General features: G+C 34.2%; 4 protein-coding genes across 4 annotated transcripts; 2 read left to right on the forward strand and 2 right to left on the reverse strand.

Moving 5' to 3' along the window:
• Positions 1 to 1,280: 1,280 nt before the first annotated feature.
• LOC139845509 (large ribosomal subunit protein uL30w-like) lies at positions 1,281 to 3,876 on the forward strand. Its single transcript, XM_071835759.1, has 7 exons — positions 1,281 to 1,374; positions 1,890 to 2,081; positions 2,196 to 2,293; positions 2,417 to 2,474; positions 3,126 to 3,205; positions 3,291 to 3,393; positions 3,473 to 3,876. Exons 2-7 carry the CDS (start codon positions 1,899 to 1,901, stop codon positions 3,686 to 3,688), a joined length of 738 nt encoding a protein of 245 aa, XP_071691860.1. The 5' UTR covers positions 1,281 to 1,374; positions 1,890 to 1,898; the 3' UTR covers positions 3,689 to 3,876.
• Positions 3,877 to 5,969: 2,093 nt separating this feature from the next.
• On the reverse strand, positions 5,970 to 7,524 carry LOC139842845 (glucan endo-1,3-beta-glucosidase 3-like). The gene is made up of 2 exons (XM_071832945.1): positions 7,495 to 7,524; positions 5,970 to 7,427 (listed from the first exon to the last, which is right to left on the reverse strand). Exons 1-2 carry the CDS (start codon positions 7,522 to 7,524, stop codon positions 5,970 to 5,972), a joined length of 1,488 nt encoding a protein of 495 aa, XP_071689046.1.
• Positions 7,525 to 8,121: 597 nt separating this feature from the next.
• On the reverse strand, positions 8,122 to 10,859 carry LOC139845510 (AUGMIN subunit 2). Its single transcript, XM_071835760.1, has 6 exons — positions 10,574 to 10,859; positions 9,847 to 9,969; positions 9,095 to 9,199; positions 8,755 to 8,823; positions 8,564 to 8,677; positions 8,122 to 8,474 (listed from the first exon to the last, which is right to left on the reverse strand). Exons 1-6 carry the CDS (start codon positions 10,700 to 10,702, stop codon positions 8,148 to 8,150), a joined length of 867 nt encoding a protein of 288 aa, XP_071691861.1. The 5' UTR covers positions 10,703 to 10,859; the 3' UTR covers positions 8,122 to 8,147.
• Positions 10,860 to 16,208: 5,349 nt separating this feature from the next.
• Positions 16,209 to 18,222, forward strand: LOC139839727 (large ribosomal subunit protein uL30w-like). The gene is made up of 7 exons (XM_071829870.1): positions 16,209 to 16,305; positions 16,490 to 16,681; positions 16,796 to 16,893; positions 17,001 to 17,058; positions 17,493 to 17,572; positions 17,653 to 17,755; positions 17,856 to 18,222. The coding sequence occupies exons 2-7, from the start codon at positions 16,499 to 16,501 to the stop codon at positions 18,069 to 18,071; spliced, it is 738 nt and encodes a 245-aa protein (XP_071685971.1). The 5' UTR covers positions 16,209 to 16,305; positions 16,490 to 16,498; the 3' UTR covers positions 18,072 to 18,222.
• Positions 18,223 to 19,536: the final 1,314 nt, after the last annotated feature.

Here is a 19,536-nt window from a genome sequence, read left to right on the forward strand (position 1 = left end):
ACATGTTAGTGGACTAGACAAAACATGACATGTCGTATCTTCTCATCTCGTTCGTGAAATCATTACTTTATTACTGTCTGTAATAGGTCAGTTTGTTTATTTCGAAGGGGTTGTAGAAACTACAAAATCTTATTCATTGCATCTTATATAACGATATAAAACACTACTCTGTAATATGTAATATAAAACATTACTCCGTAATATTTATTATTTATATGAATATATGAAAATGACGATGATAATCTTTAGATTTATCGTTTAACCATTGAAAGATACAACGAAACAACCTCAGTTCTCTTTCTATGAAATATACTAACAATAACAAGAGTTCACTATGCCATTGGTTCATGTGATTTACCATAAGTTTCACCGCTCATCGCTACCTTTCTAAAGTTATATGAGTAGTCCTTATAGTTTTTACGATAGTTCGGCGTTGGTCCATTTTATAATTTGTTAAATGATGACATGTGTTGGGCACATCATGAGCAAATAAGTCATTTAACAAACTCCTAGCTATAATATTATTGCTAAATCAATTCAGTAAATAGCATATAACATCATACAATAACCCTAACGGCAATGGAACAACTGTTGACCAAACCCTAATGGTACCAGCAGTTGTAGTGGAGCACATACTGGAGAAAATAATTATTCGCTAAGTGAATAGGATATCCCGACAAATATTACTATACAGTCACAAGCCTAACTTATATATATAAAACAATAATACATACATATAGTATCGCAGGAGGACCGACGGCCTGGCCATGCCTACAACCACTAGTTGATCGGGCTAGAGTCAGGGGCGGATGGGCCCTTAGGCCCAGTGGTTGCACAGGACACCAATGGATTAAGCCCATTTAGTGTAAAAAAATTTGGGCTTTATAATAGTCCAACTACTAAATTTCTTAAGTGAACTCTTCAGCCCATTATTTGAATTGTTTAGTTAGCCCATTTACAGCCCATTTTTAAATCTCCCATTATGCTAACGAATAGTCAGTACGTCATCTGTAAAAAATCAAATGCAGAGCTCCTTCTCCAATTTTAGTACGTCATCTCAGATCATTCATCATCTCACCTCAATTTCAACTCCCAAACAATTCTAGGTATTAAAACCTAGTATCTTAATCTAATGTATTGTATTAAAAATTCTGATCCAGCAAGTTTAAAAGTTAAAAATATGAAGTTTGGGTCTTCAGGCCCACTACTCCAAGACAGATCTTTAATCAGTTAATTCTAAGCCCATTGGGCTCATCATAAATCGAAGACCACAAACCCACAGCTAATTAAAGCACACACCTTACAAAACCCTAATTCTTCGTTTCGCCTTCATCCTCAGAGATATCCGTTAGTCACCCGTGCCGTTTTCATCAGGTTAGTTTTCATCCGTTCATCCGTTAGTCTCCCGTGCCGGTTAGTTTCTGTTAACTTTACATATCGATTGAATCTGATTACTTCATAGTTTCAGCTTCAAGTTTTCATATTGCTTGATACAAATGCTTGATTACACAATCACCGGTTTTCATACCTTTTGAATTATTGTTGTTAAAGTAATAATGATGCTTGTTTCCTTTATTCGCATCTGATCTGAAATTTTGATTTATGTAACTTTAGGTTTTGTTTATGTATATACCTTACCTTATAAATATAAAATGACCTTTCATTCACGTGTTTAAATGTTGTTAACATACATATATAATATACGAAGGCGTGTGTATGTATAATCATTAGTGTTAGACTTTTAGGCACTATAGGATTTGTTTGTATCTATATTTGTATTTGTTTTACATTTCTTTTTGTGTTTGTGTGTGTGTGATTATATATGTGTAAATGTTATTATCAGTAATGAATTTAATTTTGGTATTAATATTGAATGTGGATGGATGTAGAGTGAAGAAATGGCTGAAATTGCAAAGGGAGGGCCAGCAGTACCAGAGTCTGTGTTGAAGAAGCAAAAGAGAAATGAGGAATGGGCTCTTGCTAAGAAGCAAGAGGTTGAAGATTTGAAGAAAAAGAATGCTGCAAACAGGAAGTTGATCTTTAACAGGGCTAAGCAGTACAGCAAGGAGTATGAAGCTCAGGTATGTACTAGTTATTTTTGTTTTTATTGTCTTAACGTTTGTTTTAGAAGTGAGTTAATGCGTTTTTTTTTTTTTTTGTTTGGATTATCTTATTGAAACTTTTTTATAATGCAGGACAGGGAGTTGATTCAGTTGAAGCGTGAGGCTAGGTTGAAAGGTGGATTTTATGTCAACCCAGAAGCAAAGATGCTGTTTATTATTCGTATTCGTGGGTATGTAGTGCTCTTTTTTTGTTGCTATACTTGATTGAAGGCATACTTAAGTCTTTTATATTATATGTTAGCTATATTATTATCTAACTAAATGTTTTCTGTTTTTATTTTTCATAATTCTAGTATCAATGCTATGGACCCAAAGTCGAAGAAGATTTTACAGCTTTTGCGTCTGAGACAGGTGCCTTTGCAATACCCTAATTAATGTTTGCTTATTTGCTGTTTGGAGTGAAGTTGCTATTTTGGATGACACATGATATTTTATGCATTATTCTAGATACCTATTATGAATGCTTGTCAAGAAACCTGCATTCGCCTTTCGTCTTTAAACTATTATACCTATGGTCTGCCTTCGTCGTTCGCTTTTACTCGATCTTTGTTACATTTTGCACAAATGCGATTTTTTTAGAAAGTGATTGTTTGGTAACTGGTATTTTGTTAAAGAATCATTTTTTAAAAGCATTAGTTTGAGATGTCTTTCACAGTGTATATGATCACGAAAGAAGTTTATTACTTCAAATTTTCATGAAACAGAATTTAATTGTCTAAAATTAGCTGTATTTTTACCCATTATTTGTATAACTTTTTCTTTAGCTGATGAACTATAATGACACCTTTTATTGGTCTGTAGAAGGTCTGGTCCTTTATCTTATTTGATCAGTGATCATCAGGTGTTAAGTGATTTAGTGTCCTAGTTAGGCTAACCCCTGTTGTTCACTTGTTCTATGACATATATGCTAGAGCATTATTCTTCTTCATTGACATATTTTTGTGTTGTTTATTCATATATTTTTCATCGTGATCTCTTCTAATTCTACTGTTTGTTAATCAGATATTCAATGGTGTCTTCTTGAAAGTCAATAAAGCCACATTGAACATGTTACACAGGGTCGAGCCTTATGTTACCTACGGGTATGAAAACTTCACCATACAATCATTTCTCGGTCTTAATGTCAATTTTTTTTTTGTTAAACTTGTGAATGTGAATGATTTTCAGGTACCCTAACTTGAAGAGTGTTAGGGAGTTGATTTACAAGAGAGGGTACGGAAAGCTTAACAAGCAAAGAATCCCATTAACTGACAACTCAATTGTTGAACAGGTTTGTGTTTATCCATTGTTGTTTCTAATATATTTAAAAGATTGAAAACGATAATGGAATTACTTTTGTGGGATAATAGGGTCTTGGAAAATTCGGCATCATTTGTGTTGAAGATCTTATTCATGAGATTTTGACTGCTGGTCCTCATTTTAAAGAAGCAAACAATTTCCTATGGCCATTCAAGCTAAAGGCACCTTTGGGTGGTATGAAAAAGAAGAGAAACCATTATGTTGAGGGTGGAGATGCTGGAAACCGTGAAAATTTTATCAACGAGCTAATCAGGAGGATGAATTAGAATGAGTTTGGTTTTTGGTCTAGTGTTTTCAACTTTAGGATCAAAATGTTGTTTACTTGTTTCTGGAATTTTGGGAGTTGGATACTTTATTTATCAAGCATAGAGAATGTAACATCATTCAGAATGGTTTTTGTTTTTTATCCAGTTGTTTTGACTGGCAATTTGCTACGTGATATGCTTCTTTCGTTTCTGCTGTGTGTTATGTTTGCATAGCATGTTGCTATTTTGTTCAACTTGATTTGTCCTTTGTTGCTGAACTATACATATAATAGATCACATGGAGATACATAATGTATTGAAGGATTAATTTTTTAACCAATAAGGTGAACGTCGTTCATCTGCTATGGTTTATGGTTCTGGTTTTGTGGCCATTGCTTCTATCCAATAAGGTGAACGTCGTTCATCTGCTATGGTTTATGGTTCTGGTTTTGTGGCCATTGCTTCTACTGTATTATGTCCGTATCTAATGAAGGATCATGTTGTCTCCCTTTTGCAAGCCGATTGCACGAACCAAAGGGCCAATGAATGACCTGTGGTTCTGGTTTTGTGGCCATTGCTTTTACTGTATCTAATGATGGATCATGGTGTCTTCCTGTTGCTTCTACTCTAATGATGGATCATGTTTTCTTGTATGTATGTATCTTCCTTATAAACATGCAAGTGAAAATAGAACTTCTGTTTGTTGTCAATAGTTAGAGATGTTGTAACTTATAAGTAGAGTTCATTAAACTCGGTTTCAATGTATTTATCATTGTTTGAACGAATGCGAAAATTGGGCTTGACATAATAGAATAGTAGGGTCAGGTGAACCATATAGTAATAGGCGGGTCTTAAATGTAAAGCGATAGACGAAGGTATATGAGCGACAACAAAAAAAATGATGCAACTTTGAGTGTAAATGTGAACTCATGGATGAAAACGTAGAGTGAAATGAAATTAAGGGCAAATGGAGCATGTGGGGTTTTGAGTAGGCCAAAAGAATCTTTGCTACAATCATGAATCATCTCATGAATTGATCACCTCAGTATGAGATCTACTATATGTCACACTCATATTCATATATATATTTTTAGAAGTTGTACCAATTTATTATTAAGATGATATGGATCTAACACTGATTGTTAACACAAATTGAAGTTGGCATTATTGGTCTCTTTGTTTTTGCTAATTTCTTTAAAATGTGATTGAATGATGTGGTGGAATTGCATAGTGGTAACATGGGAACGTTCCATTCCATTCCATTCCTTTTTTTTTTTTTTTTTTTTAACTTATCTTCACCAAAACAAAACGATCCAAATATGAATTTTATACATTCAAAACAAATTTAGATGAGATCTCGTTTCATTAGAATATACTAGTTTTTATACTAAAATTTGTATTTGCTACTATATTTTAACGTATAATTCTGAATTCTGATTAAACCATCTTGATTAGCTTTGTATTTGCTACTATATTTTAACGTATAATTCTGATGGGGGGCCCCCAACTCTTGGAATCCTATTCCATTCTATATCTATATTCTATATAAATACCCATCTATTTATAATGCTTGAAAATAGATTATATACATCATATTTGCTGTCACACAAATAGCAATTTCTTTGATATGACAAATAGCAATTTCTTTGATATGAAACCAGTTCAGATCTCATGTTCCATAGCAAGACCCTTGTTTTACTCTTTAATTACCAGTCAAATAAAAAACGAGTAACATAGCATATACGGAGTATAACATATAACAAAACATAGATGCATATTAATATAATACCAATTATATTTCATTATAAGTAGCATAATAATTACAAAAGTAAACTACTAACTCCACATGTCAACTAAACCAACTAAAATAAAACCTACACTGAATTGATTATTATATATTAAATATTAAATTAAATATAATATAATAGTAAAACAGTAGTAATTCTAGAGTAATTATCATAACTTCATCATCCTTGCAATATCGAATTCAAATGTAATCTTCTTCAGTACCTTGTGGGTAACTCGCACTTCCCACCCCCTGCGTCAATAAACACAATTTATTATTTTTATTTTTTTATTAATTTACATTTTACAGCCTAACTTGAAGCTACATAAGCCTAACGTCATCCACGTTTTTTTATTAATTTACATTTACATTTTACACCCACGTTAGCCCTACGCTTTAATTATATTCTATTTTCATCAAAAGTTATTTCTTTAAGAAATATACTCCCTACAGTATCATATCATACTACTAGGTATACAAGTACGTAATAAGAGTAAGAATTTGAATATTTGATGGTTATTTAACGATAAAAATAAAAATGTACGAGAAGAAATAGGGATTCAAACACATACTAGGTGGCTTTGTCACCACATAAGCTGCCCCGCCAAAATCACACGCGCCAGCCGCGCGTCCCATTTTCTGATAATAGCTATTGAACGCATATGACGCATGGGCTAGTAACGTATCAGGATCATGGCACGTGGCACCGGGTTGAATCGAACGGCAATCAGCCCGTCCTTCACCACACGCATAATCCAAACCCGATTGCAACTTTTTCTCATCCACATCCTTTGCTACGCACCAACTTTCACCCGAATTGTTTGCACCTCGTTTGACCGGAGTCAAAACCCTAACTTCACCACCGCCGGTCACCGGTGAACTCTCATCTCCAAAATTCCTCAAATCATCCATCGTAAACGGAATATTGTAAACCTTTTCCATATTCGGGTAAAACAACCCGTAGTTTCTCTCCGAAACCGGCCCGAATTTTTTGTTCTCATTAAACAGAGCAAAAAGGAATACCGTTAGATTTGCTTTTGGCCGGAGTGGCGTTCCACCGCCGGTGAGAATCCGTTTAATCAAGTTTCCGTTATACGCAGCGGCGTTAACTATACTAGCTCCAATTTCGTTATCGTCACCTTTTGACGGCCAACCTGTTTCTGTTACAACTAACGGAATATCGTCGTACTTTAACGCCGTCATTGCTGCAAACACGGCATCAATCTGAGCATCGAATAAACTGAAGTAACGTAAACCGTTACCGGCGTCAACAACGCCAGGGTTTTCACGGAACAATGAGTAATCAAGTGAGATGACGTCAGAGTTTGACTCATAAGCAAAAAAGGGATACGCGTTGACCATTAAATAAGAACTGGTTTCACGTAAAAACTCAAGTAACGGTTTAATAACGGGTTCGATCAGTTCCGGTCTAAACGAACCGGCAGATGAGGGATACGAGTTCTGTAACGCGCTCAATGCAACCGGTGACGATAACTTAATAACAGAATCGAGTTTGTATTTAATTAAAGCTTGATGAATGTTTCTTATGGCGGGAACAAGGAAAGCTGTTGTGTTTTTAGGATCGACGAAGACTTCGTTACCGATGGCGATTGATTCGATTTGAGTGTGTGGATAGTATGCTGCCACATTGCGTTTGATCCAGACTTTGGAGAATGACGGTTTTGTGGCGGCGGCGTAGAGTAGTTCATTCGGAAGGTTGACGGTTACTTTGATTCCGGTGCCGGATAGTGATCGGAGTACGGAAGGATCAGTGTCGTATACTTTGACACGATCGATACCTTGTGATTTTAGAAGCTTTACGACTTTGAATGCCGATGGTAGATCGCTGGCTATTCGACCGTAGTTTACCCCGATTGAACCTCCATCTGTATATATATAAATAAACGTATGATGATGACATGTATGAACACAAAATACAAAATATCGAATTTCAGCCGTTGATAACAAATTTTGCTATGATAATTTAAAAATATAAATGTAAAATTTTACCTGTAAATGAGATAATGGCGAGAAGTAGTACGGAAATGCAGGAGAGGAGGTGTGTCGCCATGGTTGATAGTGAGAGTGAGAGGAGTGGGAAGAATGGCTTTTTATGGGGTGAAGAAGTGAGTGTGGTGGGTCCCAAGTGACAATAGTAAAATATGGCCGTTAATTGGAGAGATTATTTTGGTTGCCGTTGGATTAGTGTTTATCGTTTACATATGGGCCCTTTGTTACAGATATTCGACCGTTCGTATAGGGTGGACAAAAAGAGCGACTGCCTTTTTAATTGGAAGGGTTAGTGAAATCATGCAGGGATCTGCTGCCACGTGGAATGTTGGCTGATTTGATTTTAATGATGGCCGTTTGATTTCGTGTTTAAATAATGGGTTTGTTGAACGTAAACTTTGTCATTTTCTTTTTGAACACATGACTAAATGACTAATGTTGGTAGTTGGAATCTGGACGTACGATATATGTAACGGATGGAAACTTTGTTGATTAAAAATATAAATATTAATTTCTGAACAAATGAATACATAGTTTCAATCTCACATTCAAAATCAAACTTTTTTCACCACACCTTGAAAAAAATGCACAAACATAGAATAGAATAAACTTAACAAACCAAACCATAATGCATCAAAACCATATGATCTAAAATGCATCAAAACCATATGATCTAAAAGGCAACTATAAAACATTTGCCTTTCCTAATGGCCATGATAATCTTCGACTGCTCAAGCTATCTAAATCGCTACCAGTTTCATCATGTTCTTGCCTTGTTGACGTTGTAAGAGTCAAATCATCAAAACTCGATTCTTTTCCCCAAGGAGGTGGAGTTACACAATCAGAACCCGTTGGTAGTATTGTTCTTTGGCCTGTCGACAATTTCAACTGGGAGTCAGACGAGCCTAACCTCAGTTTTTGAAGGGTTGCAAACGATTCTCTCATGGCAGTCATTGCTTCATATAACCTTGTGCACGATGCCAATGCCACAGGGATTGGCCGAAGCATCTCCTACATTATACCAACAACTTCAAATTATAATGGTTGACTTGTTATGTAATAAAAGATATGACAACAACAATCAGCTGTTATAAACATACCCCCCATACGGTAGGTGGTTCCTTAAAGTTTTGAGTCCATTGAAAATCAGTAACAGATGCCGTTAGAAAACCATAATCACTGGCAGCCTTCATCAACAGTTCAGAGAATTGTTTCTGTAAATTTCAGGAAGAAAATATTAGTATATCGATTATCGTAGTTGGCATAACTTTCTGCAATTTTAACAACTAACCTGATACTCGGCTTCCACGGGAATACAGTCTAATGAATATGGTTGCTGAAGACGAGCTATAATTCGGTCCTGCATGTCAAATTAAAACAAATCAAATAGCTACAAACAAGAAAATTAACACTATACTATATGAAAAAAATTATAAAACCAAATGGTGAAAAACTACAAGAAGTTGCATGCCAGAAATTAATACAAGAACATGTAGAAGGATTCTTAGATGCATCTGTTTAATTAAACGAATTTATCCAGATATATTAACTGAAATTAAAAAGATTCTAAACAATTGAGTTTCGATTCGTGATGCTTGATAATATTCAGAGAAAGCATCAAACTGCTTTACCTTATTCTGGATAACATCTTTCAATATAGTGGTCATCCTTGCTAAAGTTTCTAACTTCTTTTCCATTTCACTCACATGCGTCAAGTGTGCAACATTCTTATCTTCCTGAAAAAAAAAAAAAAAACAGCATTCACAAAAAATATGTTTAACAGATATTCAGACAAGCCTGAAGAGATAAAATCAGTAATTTAATTACAAACATTATACTGTTACTCTGTTAGAACAGCTTATCGGCAAAATTTTAGCAATAATGCATGAATCACTTTTCCTATCGAATTCAAACAAAACTGTTTTCGTCCATGAAACTTCTACTTCTTTCCAGAATCTAATTAAAATTATACTCTTAACGGTGAGCTACTTTTAAAACCCAATGGTCGCTAAATTCAAATAATATTGACCCCTTATTAAATGCTACTCGTTTACTCAAACGAAAACATAAAGATGTTAAGGTTGCCGAGTTAAAACAGAGCCTAGTTTATGACATTATCAAACAAACAGACAAGCCTACCTTTAAATAAGCAAGTGATTCTAGACACAATCAATTGAAGTAATTTTGATCATATCTGTATACTTTGTATATAGCACACGTATATCATATATCCAATGTTGTACTCAATTTTTATTCTAATATAATCTGCCTTTTCTAAAATATTTTTGAACTAGTTTGGAATCTGTGGAAGCAATAGAAAGACGGCTCCTTCAACACTAATCAATTAAACCAGATGTAAAAACCAATTAACTGATAACTTCACCTTGCGACCTTGAAGTTCCACTTGCAAATCTGCAATTTTTCTTTGCACGGAGGTAAGCTCTCTCAAAACACGTATCAAGTCATCACCTTTTTCGCCACCAGTTGATAAATTCTGCAAGTCTTCCTAAACAAGACAAATATATCAGAGACAAACACAAGCATTCACAAAGCTAACGAATTTTTAACACATTGATAGCAAAATGAAACGACAAATCATCATCATCAACTCATCATAACTTCATAAGCATAACTTCTATCTGATATCAAACCACCACAATACTATATTTCTACCATGATGTCATCATATCAAACCTACAAGTTCAAAGCATACAGTCTCCCCTTAATCTATGACGTACGTATCTACCAGTTTTTAAAATTAAAATTATGCTGATGCTGAGATCCATGCCAATGTACTAACATGCTTGAATCCCAATCCCTAGGAGATCACAATCCCGAAAAATACATTACGCGTAACATAATAGACATGTCAACAAATATTTAAACAGGTAGACCTTTTCATCTTAATCAATTTCACAATTTAGACAATCACATGATAACATTTCAAACCGTAACCTTAAATGAATAAATCACTAAAATAACTATATCTAATGAATTACTAACAATAGTCATCAGTTCACCTATTCGTAGAGCATTGCAAAAACCTAAACCCTAAAATTCACAGACTAAAAATTCAATTTCAATAAATAATATGTAATATGTATTATGACCTGTGAGGTGGGTGGAGCAACAGAGAAGCCTAAATCGGCGGCGATAGAAAGTGCATCCGACATACCACCGAGTCTTCTCAGAGGCTTTCTTCCCACCCAGCTACCGTCGCTTCCCTGAATTGACGACATTTTCACTTTAATAGATTTATTCGTATAGCAAATCAAGCAGTTGATTGATCAGCTAGCTTTGATTTGTGATCTTGGTGGCCGGCCGGCTTTCTCAATTTTCAAATTTGGTTGCAGTGGTGGTTGAGGATCGAAAGTTATAAAAAAGGAAGATAGTTTGTCGAATCGAATATTGGAATGAAGTAGTACTTTAGAAAACTAGCGATTCAGTCCCTTTAATATTGGCTGCCTTTCCACTTTGGTCATTTATTTACTTGTTTCAACTACCGATGACACTCGTCGATGTTTTCATCCATGAATATTCACCCGCTCCGATTCATTTATAATGTATATTGATTATGTAAATTGACGAATAATAGATTTGGACATAGATATGGATATGGTTGATTAGAATATTACGTGGATCAGATATGAATTGACAAATTATCAATGCGATTATGGAAGGTCGCTGGGGAAGGGTACTGACAACATCGTCGCGAATTGGGTTTTCTCTTAACGCGTGTGTGGTTAACAAATGAGAGCATTCGATGTCGATATCGCAGTTAAAAAAAATATCATTCATGATGATATATATTTATTACCACCCGAAATTCATCAATATATACATATATACGTATTTTGCTCGGTTAATTCACAATCGAAGATAAATTACAATCAAAACATGTGTAACAAACTAAAAACATTAAGATTAATATTTACAGTTGTTATAATCTATATTGCTTTGTTGCTAAAGTGGTATTGGAGTTCTTTTACTAGATCTAATATTTAACAACCCGTCAAAAATCCCTTTAACGGAATGTTAACTCTGGTCCCAGTGCTTGGCTTGACTTCTACGTAACAGCAATATTCTACAGCGGAAGCAATTAATACCTGAGAATAAAACACGTAAAACGGATCAACAACAATGTTGAGTGAATCTACAGGTTTTAGGTAAACAATACAGTATGTTTAAGAAATACATTTCGAAAACGGTTATTAGTGGAAGACCACCAAGGTTTGAACCAAAAAGTTAGACAACTCTGTGTCCCATTTCAAAAGTTTGTTGACACTACCATGTCAAGTTTCAATCATTTGTAGACAATACCATGTCAAGTTTCAAATATTCGTAGACAATACCATGTCAAGTTTTATCTCATTTGTTCGTAAACCACAGTTTTAAATAACATTGTATAGTATCTGAAAAACAGTTATCAGAAATATAGTTTAGTTTCCTTGACCACGAGATTTTACAAGTACAACTCCAAGTTGCGGAACGTTTGCATAATCTATGAGCACCTGAATACTAGCAATGACCCGAGTATAGAATCCACTATACCCGCCTTTACCTCATAAAAATGTTATACACTTGTACGAATGTATTATGTTCAAAGTAAATGCACCACAGTTTTTATAGCGGGAGAGGATGTCAACCTAACGGATCAGTCCATCTAAATTGTGCCTACACCGATGGTATTTAAAGTATTCAAACTAGAGGCTTTGTGTACAAACTCAATATGCAGATATAGTACTCGTGTCAATACAAAAAGCATTTTATAATGTAAGTATAACAACAGCGTGTATTCTCATCGCTGAAAACATGTAAAAAGCGGGATTGTAGACTCACCTTTGAATAAAGCTCGGATTGAAAAGTGGACAATTTACTTGTACGGTTTATAGCCGAGTAATGCAACCTAAGTATATGTATTTAGGTTGGTCAATAAATATGTCTTAAACAAGTGTGGTTTCATAGTATAAGTTGTCTTATTGCTCGAATCGACGCGTTTCAAAGTAAAAGTCAACATACAGTCAACTAATTCATGCAAGTCAAACAAAGTCAACCGAAGTCAAACTGGAAGTCATACTTGGTCAAAGTAGTCAAATAAAGTCAACATCAGTAGGTTGATGTCAAATGTTGGTCAACATATCAAACCTAAGTCAAACAACACGTTTTAGATCATAATTGGTCAATTTCACAATTTCAGTTTATCGTTGTGCACAAAGTTCATGTACATGTAGCAAACTTAGCATATTATCTCATAGTACAAAATTCAAGTAAACATGGAAAACTCCAGATCATAAGTATACTCAAAATCGATTCCAAAAAGTCCGGCCAGGGTCTCATACGATAATTAAAAGTCAGGAATCAGAAGGGGTACATTTGGGGTTCACCAAGTCAGTTTCTGACCGCGCACTGATTTGGTTTTAGCTATAACCGGAGTTAGGAACACGCAATAGATACAAGACCAGTGGCCATAGTTCACAAACAAGTTAAACTAACACATATCAAAAATTGAGCAATTTTGGTTTAACCAATTTGTACAGTTTATTCATGCAAATTGAACATTCAATTTTTCAGCTCAAATCAGAATTTACATAAAGTATGGCCCTATTGTGCCCAATGCATAAGGTTTCAGAGATTGACATAAGCTAACAATAAGTCACATATCATGTTAAAATTCATATTCCTAAAGCTTACATGCTCATTCAATAAACACAATCAACAGAGTATAAAACAGAGAGCAATTTACAGATTCGATTCTAGTTTCGCTAGTCACATTCGCACGCGATTAGCCGAAGATATAGATACAATTAGCCTATGATATCTACATGAAAGATGAAGTACTTTTTGTGTAGATTTCAAATATGTAAAGTTTTAATTACAGAAGCTAACACATTTTATCATACAAGGTCGTTTTCATGCAAGTGCTGTATAAAACTACTTTTACACTAATTCAAGCATATCTCGGGTTTTACATAAGCAAACGACATGATATCCTAGTGTAAACTGAGTGTTTTTAAATTACCTATCCAATGGTATAAATTTCACAATCCAATTCGTGGTCTATCAAACCCAGATTTCTGATCAATCACAAAAACACAACGTTAATTTCAATTGGCCATAACTTGATCATCCGGAAATGAAATCAAGCGGATCCAAAGCCTAAAATCAATAGTTTTTCGCAAGGAATCTAATTATAATATAATATCATACAATTGAAAAATTAAAATTACTGTACACATCAAATACAAATTCGGTTTTCGCATAAAACAATCAAGACGAGCAATTTATCGCATCTAGTATTCATCAAACATCAAGACTTGAGCAATAGACAACCTAATCCATGAAATCTTAATAACAATCTGATTTTAGAGATTAGAGTTTATGTGTTTATACCCTTGTTCACAAAATCGTTTATACAAACGCGTAGAGAACAAGCAACAATATTGATCAAAGAAGCAAAAACAAGAGATCAAAACTTGATGGAGAATTGTAGGGATGAAGGTATGGGATTATTTGGTGTGTATGGGGCTGCAATCATAGAGCAAGAATGATAGGAAAAAGAATGGGATATGTTCTCTTGTTACTTAGAAATTAAGAGAATATAGTTAGTGTCCTAAACAACCAAAAGTCAACAAACATGGGCCTAAACTAATAGTCAACGTGCATTGGCTACTCATGGGCTCGGGTCTCGGGCTCGTTTTGTGTAAAAGCTCGTTCGCGCGTGGTTCGTTTCGAGTGCCATTAACCGTACCGAATCTCCGGAACGTTAACTAGTCGTTGAAACAAAATCACCGTGTTTAATTCATTAAGTAAATAATAAATTAAATTTCTTTCATAAGTTCAATAATTATTAAGAATAATTATTCTATCGTTTTTCTGAGTTCCGTTAACTGAAAAGTTTTCTAGGCGATTAACTTTAATCGTATCGTTTCTAGTTTAATTCGTCAACCGAATTAAGTTCACTAATTAATATAACATATTAATTCAAGTAATCCACTAAGGATCAAGTATGCATTTAATTACTTTAAATACGAAAAAGTTTCACGTAGCCACTGTTAACTATTCTGGGGAAAAAAAATTGGCGTGTGAAAATTGTATGATTTAACTAACGATCGTCAAGTATTTAACGGAAGTTTTAACGGAAAAACTCGGGTTGTTACATAATACTCCTTGGGTGAGGCTATTAAAATGTATTCACGGTGATGACTTGAAGTTAAATAATAGAGGTTGTAAATTATGTGGTACTTGGAGCTCAATTGTCGATACCGTCAAGTGTTTGAAATTGCAAGGTATTCTTCCACCAAATCTTATTTAGCGCACTATGGGCAACGGTATTAACACTCATTTTTGGTCGGATACTTGGGTGGGATGTTCTCCGTTAGTTGACTGTTTTAATCGCCTGTACTGGCTCGAAACAAATATAAAGTGTAGCGTCCGAGACGGATTCAACGGGACCGGGTTTCACTGGTCTTGGACTCGTACACCCTCTCCTTCATGCAATCTTTCAGATCTCCGAAACTTGATTTGTAACTCGATTTTTTCAAACGAAAACGTATGTTAAAAATGGATTATTGAAGATAATGGAAACTTTACTATAAAAGGTACCTGAACATTCTTAGATCATATTGCTTTACTTTCTCTTTCGACTCAAAAAAGATGATTAAAATCATTACCGTTTAAAGTTAACTTGTTCATTTAGAGGCGTCTTTTAGACCGTATCCCGAACAGATTAAATCTTGTTCTTCGCGGTATCAATGTCGATACTATCACTTGTTCAACACGTAGTATTGGGGTGGAGGAGCGAGACCATATGTTTTATATTATGCAACACGTTTTCGAGTCTTTGGTAACAAATCAAGAATTGGAAGGGTGCTATTTGGCCCACGTTCTATACGATGACAGTTGTATTTGATTGGATCTACACTATTCAAGGCAATCGAGTTAACCATATGATATTATCACGGCTACAATGGACAAGGCGATACACGAACGATTTTATTTTTGGTTCTTCTAGTATTAAATTAGCTAATTTGTTTGATGCTATTTGACTTATTTTTTTTGGTTAAAGTATGGAAACAAGTTTGCATCAATTTGGACAAACTCAGCTTATTATTCTTATGTAATCCTTTGTAATTGTTCATGTTGAATAGCTACTTGCTAGTCTTTAATTTTCCATAAAATAAAATTTGCCGTTAAACAAAAAAATAACTCATAAGCAAATCATAAACGTAGTCATCCTTGTCTTACATGTCTTTCATGCTGATACGTGATTGGTAATTGCAATCCATGTTTTGGCTACACTCATGTTGTAACTTTAACAATTGTACATCTCATATCTTCGGGTGCGTTAGCGCCGGATGAACCATTCAACATTTAACGTTTGTTTATGAACTCTAAATAACAGGTAGTGTTAGAATGAAATTCTTTTTTAATCATTAAGCACCTAAATTTTATGTAAGGTTCTCTTTAAATTATATAAAAACACTTATTAAACAACTATATTGTATGAGTAGTTTTTATTCATGTCAAAGATTAGTAAGGTAAATATATATCATTCACATTAATCATTAATCATTCATAATGATTATCAAACATGTTATTGTCATTAAGAAGCAATGTTATTGTCATTCAGTCTTTTCGAACGCGTACTTTTTTGATCTTGACGTAAATCAAAGTCCATATTACTTTTTACTCCGTAATACTTTAATCTTAAGCCCATTGGGCTGTTGTTAAACTGAAGCCCACAAACACAAAGTTAATTAAAACACACACCCTACAAAACCCTAATTCTTCGTTTCGCCTCCATTCTCAGTCATCCATTCGTCACCGGCGCCACTTCCGTTAGGTCAGTTTCTGTAAACTTTACACATCGATTGGATATGATTACTATATAGTTGTAGCTTATAGCTTTCATATTTCTCTATTCAAATGAAAATCCACTGGGGGACCTGTTTCCGCCACTGTTTACATTTATATATGTGTTTTTGTGTGCATATTTACATATGTATTATAAAATTATATTGATGTAGGGTAAAGAAATGGCTGAAGTTGCTAAGGGAGGACCGAATGTACCCGAGTCAGTGTTGAAGAAGCAAAAGAGAAATGAGGAATGGGCTCTTGCTAAGAAGCAAGAGGTTGATGATTTGAAGAAAAAGAATGCTGCAAACAGGAAGTTGATCTTTAACAGGGCTAAGCAGTACAGCAAGGAGTATGAAGCTCAGGTATGTACTAGTTATTTTTGTTTTTATTGTCTTAACGTTTGTTTTAGAAGTGAGTTAATGCGTTTTTTTTTTTTTTGGTTTGGATTATCTTATTGAAACTTTTTTATAATGCAGGACAAGGAGTTGATTCAGTTGAAGCGTGAGGCTAGGTTGAAAGGTGGATTTTATGTCAACCCAGAAGCAAAGATGCTCTTTATTATCCGTATCCGAGGGTATGTACTGTTGCTATATGTTGATTGAAGATATAATTTTGTGTGTTATATTTAGGCTCTATATAACTAGTTGAATGCTTCATATTTATTATATTTGTAAATTGCAGTATTAATGCTATGGACCCAAAGTCAAAGAAGATTTTGCAGCTTTTGCGTCTGAGACAGGTGCTTTCACATTATCTAGCTAATGTTTTATTATTTGCTGTTTCAAACGAAATTGCATTTTTTGGATCACACATGATGTTTGCTTCAATATTTTGGATACTCATTGCTGAATGCTTGTTAAGAAAATGCCTTCAGTGTTGGTCTTTATAATATTGTTTGCTTTTAGAGCGTTTAAAGTTTGCATATGTATATTGGTTTAATTCGATGTTTATAACAAATATACATTTTGATCGTATGTGCAATCATTAAGAAAGAAATTGTTTGTTTGTTGAAAGTTGAAATGTTGAGTATGCTCTTCATTTGTTAAGTCATTTAGTGTTCCAGTTAGGCTAACGTCTGTTGTTCTCTGCTATATTACTTGAGCATTATTCTACTTCATACGGTCTTGCAATATTATTTTATGCAATCTTAGTTTTTTATTGTTTGTCAAACAGATATTTAATGGCGTGTTTCTGAAAGTCAATAAAGCCACATTGAACATGTTACACAGGGTCGAGCCTTATGTTACCTATGGGTATGAAACTTCACAATACAATAATATTATTGGTCTTTATGCTGTTTTCTTTCGTTCTTAAGCTTATGAATGTTTTTCAGGTACCCTAACTTGAAGAGTGTTAGGGAGTTGATTTACAAGAGAGGGTACGGAAAGCTTAACAAGCAAAGAATCCCATTAACTGACAACTCAATTGTTGAACAGGTTTGTGTTTTTATTTTTTTGTTGTTTCTAATATATTATATATTATATATTATTCAAATGAAACGAAAACCATAATGGAGTTACTTTTCTGGGATAATAGGGTCTTGGGAAATTTGGCATCATTTGTGTTGAAGATCTTATTCATGAGATTTTGACTGCTGGTCCTCATTTCAAAGAAGCAAACAACTTTCTATGGCCATTCAAGCTAAAGGCACCTTTGGGTGGTATGAAAAAGAAGAGAAACCATTACGTTGAGGGTGGAGATGCTGGAAACCGTGAAAACTTTATCAATGAGCTAATCAGGAGGATGAATTAGAATTAAAATGATGTTGATTTTGTGGTCTAGTGTTTTGAGCTGTATGATCAAAATATTGTTTACTTGTCTTTGGATCTTAGAGAGTTGGATACTACTACTATTATCTTTAAGGAAAAAGAATGTAACATCATTTAGAGTGGTTTTTGGTTTTTGTCCGCGGCAATTTGCTAGCGTATGATATGCTACTACTTTTTGTTACCATTGTGCATTATCATATATTCATATACTCTTGTCCCATAATAATTGTCCTCATACGAAAAAAAACACACGTACCGTTTAAGAAAATATCATAATTTACTTTCCAGTACGTGTGTTTTTTTTCGTAGCATATAAGCTTACTACTCCATGTCTTGTTCAATCTCATTGTCCTTGCTCCTTAGTAGCTGATGTATACGGTACATATATAGAGGTCATACATGTACATTATGTATTAGATCTCTCTTTTTCTATTAAAAGAACCTCAAGCGTTTGTGGTATATCTAGGTTTGTGCTTGTCAATTAGTGTAGATCAGCCTTTTGGCGTCTGTGGTATTCATTGATTCCTCTAGGGATTTACATTTTGAACCCCTGCTTCGGAAGTTATATCTGAGCCTATTTTGTGGATGAATTAAATAAACCCAGAGAAAACTATAAATATATAGAAACTATAATTTATAATATTTAGGTTAGATTATATGTTATAAATAAAATATATAGAAACTATATGGGTTAAAATTACATGTGATTTACCCCAATTTGCTGAAGTCCCCGGATAAAATATCACAAAATGTATTTGATGATAACGGAACGATTAATTGTCTTCAACTCCGGTGTTAAATGGGCTGTTTAGTATGCTAATTAATGATAAAATAGTAAAACGCTTCATACACTTATTGCCAATGCTATACTATACTATTATAAATTATAAATATGTTGAATAACATAACATTAACATTTATGCTACAGTGAAAAATGAATTCTTCTTATCTCAAAACGCTAATTGCGCTCTTGCTATTGATCTCATGTTCCGGTAGATACCAAAATGCTTTAATTTTGGTACTAATAAGTTTCTCTTAATTACTAACCATCTCATGCTTTAATTTTGAAACTTTTCAGGCAAAAAGACAGTTAATTCCTCGGATTGGATGTGTCAAATAATGTTATACAATGATCATACTTGTGACGATGAAAAATGTAACCGTGATTGTAAGGCATACGACAGGGACTATTATGAAGGCTTTTGCACAGACGAAGGTCCTTATCTTCCTTCCGGTCTTGCATTATGTGTTTGTCGTTTTGAATGTGAAGATCATTCTGACCATACGGACTCGTAACTGAATCCTTTTAAACTTTGTAAATTAAGTACTGAATAAATAATACTTCAATTTTATCCGCCTACTAATGTAATCATAAAAATTTGTCTTGATTTACATGATCTGTATCGATGCATCGACTAAAGAACCCTAAATATTAGGAATGTCTTGAT

This window comes from Rutidosis leptorrhynchoides, chromosome 4 (genome assembly GCF_046630445.1).
Source record: "Rutidosis leptorrhynchoides isolate AG116_Rl617_1_P2 chromosome 4, CSIRO_AGI_Rlap_v1, whole genome shotgun sequence".
In the NCBI taxonomy this organism is placed as follows: Eukaryota; Viridiplantae; Streptophyta; class Magnoliopsida; order Asterales; family Asteraceae; genus Rutidosis; species Rutidosis leptorrhynchoides.

Coding starts and splice junctions, on each gene's coding strand:
- LOC139845509 (XM_071835759.1), top strand. CDS start 1,899: ATGGCTGAAATTGCAAAGGGAGGGCCAGCAGTACCAGAGTCTGTGTTG. Junction 2,082..2,195: donor GCAAGGAGTATGAAGCTCAG/GTATGTACTAGT, acceptor TTTATAATGCAG/GACAGGGAGTTGATTCAGTT. Junction 3,206..3,290: donor GAGCCTTATGTTACCTACGG/GTATGAAAACTT, acceptor AATGATTTTCAG/GTACCCTAACTTGAAGAGTG.
- LOC139842845 (XM_071832945.1), bottom strand. CDS start 7,524: ATGGCGACACACCTCCTCTCCTGCATTTCC. Junction 7,428..7,494: donor ACCTCCTCTCCTGCATTTCC/GTACTACTTCTC, acceptor AAATTATCATAG/CAAAATTTGTTATCAACGGC.
- LOC139845510 (XM_071835760.1), bottom strand. CDS start 10,702: ATGTCGTCAATTCAGGGAAGCGACGGTAGCTGGGTGGGAAGAAAGCCT. Junction 9,200..9,846: donor TGGAACTTCAAGGTCGCAAG/GTGAAGTTATCA, acceptor TTTTTTTTTCAG/GAAGATAAGAATGTTGCACA. Junction 8,475..8,563: donor AACCACCTACCGTATGGGGG/GTATGTTTATAA, acceptor GGTATAATGTAG/GAGATGCTTCGGCCAATCCC.
- LOC139839727 (XM_071829870.1), top strand. CDS start 16,499: ATGGCTGAAGTTGCTAAGGGAGGACCGAATGTACCCGAGTCAGTGTTG. Junction 17,573..17,652: donor GAGCCTTATGTTACCTATGG/GTATGAAACTTC, acceptor AATGTTTTTCAG/GTACCCTAACTTGAAGAGTG. Junction 17,756..17,855: donor ACAACTCAATTGTTGAACAG/GTTTGTGTTTTT, acceptor CTGGGATAATAG/GGTCTTGGGAAATTTGGCAT.